This window comes from Montipora foliosa, chromosome 3, assembly GCF_036669935.1.
Source record: "Montipora foliosa isolate CH-2021 chromosome 3, ASM3666993v2, whole genome shotgun sequence".
Classification (NCBI taxonomy): Eukaryota; Metazoa; Cnidaria; class Anthozoa; order Scleractinia; family Acroporidae; genus Montipora; species Montipora foliosa.
This window is the reverse complement of record NC_090871.1, coordinates 52,913,756-52,916,392: the sequence shown is the minus strand read 5'-3', so window position 1 is coordinate 52,916,392 and position 2,637 is coordinate 52,913,756. Positions and strand designations below refer to the sequence as shown.

General features: G+C 40.4%; 1 protein-coding gene across 2 annotated transcripts in view; it reads left to right on the top strand.

The window, feature by feature from the left end:
* The window catches only part of LOC137997654 (uncharacterized), a 7,895-nt gene extending 6,092 nt beyond the window's left edge, over positions 1-1,803 (top strand). For both annotated transcript variants that reach the window (XM_068843759.1, XM_068843758.1), the window contains 2 exons: positions 491-832; positions 1,369-1,803. In XM_068843759.1, the coding sequence (XP_068699860.1) occupies positions 491-832; positions 1,369-1,757 (731 nt within the window). In that variant the 3' untranslated portion in view covers positions 1,758-1,803. The remainder of the gene's footprint in view (positions 1-490; positions 833-1,368) is intronic.
* Positions 1,804-2,637: the final 834 nt, after the last annotated feature.

The following is a 2,637-nucleotide window of genomic DNA, read 5'->3' as shown; positions in this document are numbered from 1 at the left end:
AGTATTTTTCACGCGGAAAAGCAGTTCTCAAGTGTTTTCTGGCGGTTTCAAAGTGTCCGTTGTTCGTCTTAGAGAGGTCTCCATCCTGTAGGGAATTCAGTTCCAGTAAAAGGACGGAAAATCGGGAGGGACCAGAACCACGCGTCCGTCTTATAGAGTTGAATATATGTAAAACCAGGACGCTTCTTTGGCTGGCGACTTTGTTATTTCCTTTGGAGGAAGTATATGAGAAATTGGTTGCGCGAACTTAGAACAAATCGACCTCACTGCTCGGGTTCATCCAACATATCTAAGGTTTCATAAAAGCGTAAAAACTGTGGGTACTAAATATTTATCCAAATGGCTTAAGCTTTCTGTCTTAATTTCTTCGAGCTAAATTTTTGCTGGGTGAAAGCGAGGTACTATTCCAGGTTCGTCAGCTACTCCTTATACAGTGACGTTTTAACTTGCTATAACTGTGCTATAGTTGGTCTCTTTCTTTACTTTACAGTTGATGATCGGATAATTGCCCGTTGGACTAACAACCTGTATTACCCTGGTAAAGTGTTATCACTTGGAAATGGCCAGGTGAACGTTTTGTTTGACGACAATGACTCCATCATTCACAGAATCTCGGATGTCTCAGCGGTAATTCCCGATAAGGTGCCTCATGACGTAGCCATTGGACACCACGTGGTAGCAACATGGAAAGGAGGCAACAAGTATTTCATTGGTTACGTGTCTGATAAGGATTCTGGTAACCGTGTCAAAGTCACTTTTGATGACAACGACGAGGACTTTTACATTGTCAGTCAGCTAAGGATTTTTCCTGATCACTGGTCAACTCATGAAGGTCAGTACAGATGATTCACAGAAACCATACAATATATACGATCACGCAAGGGCATCTGCTAACACTTTATCCAAAAATATCCAATTTAGCATTTTAAACTAGTCCAAAGCAAATTCTGCGATAAATGTTTCATTTCGTTTACGAAATATTTTTCCCCAAATTTGCCTTTTTTGAGTTCCAGTTAAACGTACACACTTGCTGTGTGCAACGACCAGCATCAAGTAATATCAGGAGCCCATCACCCGGAGCGTGCAACTTAACTATACTTGTGCAACGGCGTTTTCACAAGTAAGGTTATTTTTAGATTGAATTTCCCGCTAATGAGACTCCCACAGGAGCCCGATGACCAATAACAAGAAATTAAGCTGACGTCATAGGGTCACCGAACCGTAACTGACTTTGTTTTTTGACCTTATTCGCGGGAAGGGCTAGTCTAAAAATAAACCTACTTGTGAAAACGCCGTTTCACAGACGCTGTATGGAAGTTGCACGCTCCAGGATGGGCTCCTGGTAATATCCCATTTTTTCACTTCCAGTGGGCGCCAGAGTGTTTGCCCGCTGGACAAACGGTCTATACTATCGCGGGTTCGTTACAAGTTCCACCTCCACGACCGTATTCATCAATTATGACGATGGAGACACCATCACCTTACCCAAGATTGACTCAACAGCAGTAATACTTGATCACCCTGCATGTTACAGTGAGGTCCAAGCTGGTCAGCGTGTAATTGGTTTCTGGCCTGGAAGAACCAGGTATTACCCTGGTGTGGTCACTCGTAAGATGATTTCTGACAGCAACAACTGCTATCAGAAAGCTGTGTACGACGTTTTGTTTGATGATGCAGACAAGCGACTTCAAGACTCGCTCCAGATTCGTCTTATTCCGTGCACTGCAAGTCAAGAACTGAACGTGAAAAGTATTTGAATCCAGTATGTTTAAGTTCAAGTGAAATAAAGCACTTCTGGCTTCAGATCTTGCTTACTTACTTTTCTGTCGCTGTAGATTAGCATGCAAGCACACCTTACTAGTTGTGAACGTTTATGGCATTCAGAGTAATAGAATTATCCAAATCTTTTAGTTTGTGTCAAAATTGTTTCAATTGAGTTAGACATTTTGGGACTTACTGCAGCTTTAGATCTGTCTAAGCGACCGACTTACATGTACAAGCGCATCCATGGTCAGAAAAGCGAATAGCACCAATATTACGCCCATTCATGTATAAATGTCCTTGCCATCTTGCATAAAAAAATAAATTCAAGGTTGAAAGGCGATGAATGTAATCATGCACTGTAGATGTAAAACTCATGATCAGCCAAGAAACCAAACTATACCGTAACAACGCTGACTGACCTAGTTTACGTTTGTCTTCAAAAGAAAATCACGACGTTTTATCGCGATTTAAGCAGACTAAAACAAAGTTTTTATAACATATATATATATATATATATATATTTGTTTCTTTTTCTTAAATTTAACCTGTAAAGGAGGACGTAGTTTATAGTAGATTCGCATTTTAAACTTTGAAAGTAATATAACCAGGGCTGTACAAACATTAAGTATGCTTTAAAAGTAGCACCGATATCTAATGACAACTGATCAGCGAACGTTAGTGAATCCCTGCCACCCTAGTTAGCTTTTTTACTTGGAGGGTTGTTTTGACTTGAGCGCTGCTATCAATTATCAGACACCGAAGCAGAACGTTAGTAAGTAGAGAAAACGGGAACTAAGGAGTACATTTTGACAAGAGCCAGAAGAACACAAGTTAATTAACGTTTTAAACAATCAACGTAACTCATCAGTTACC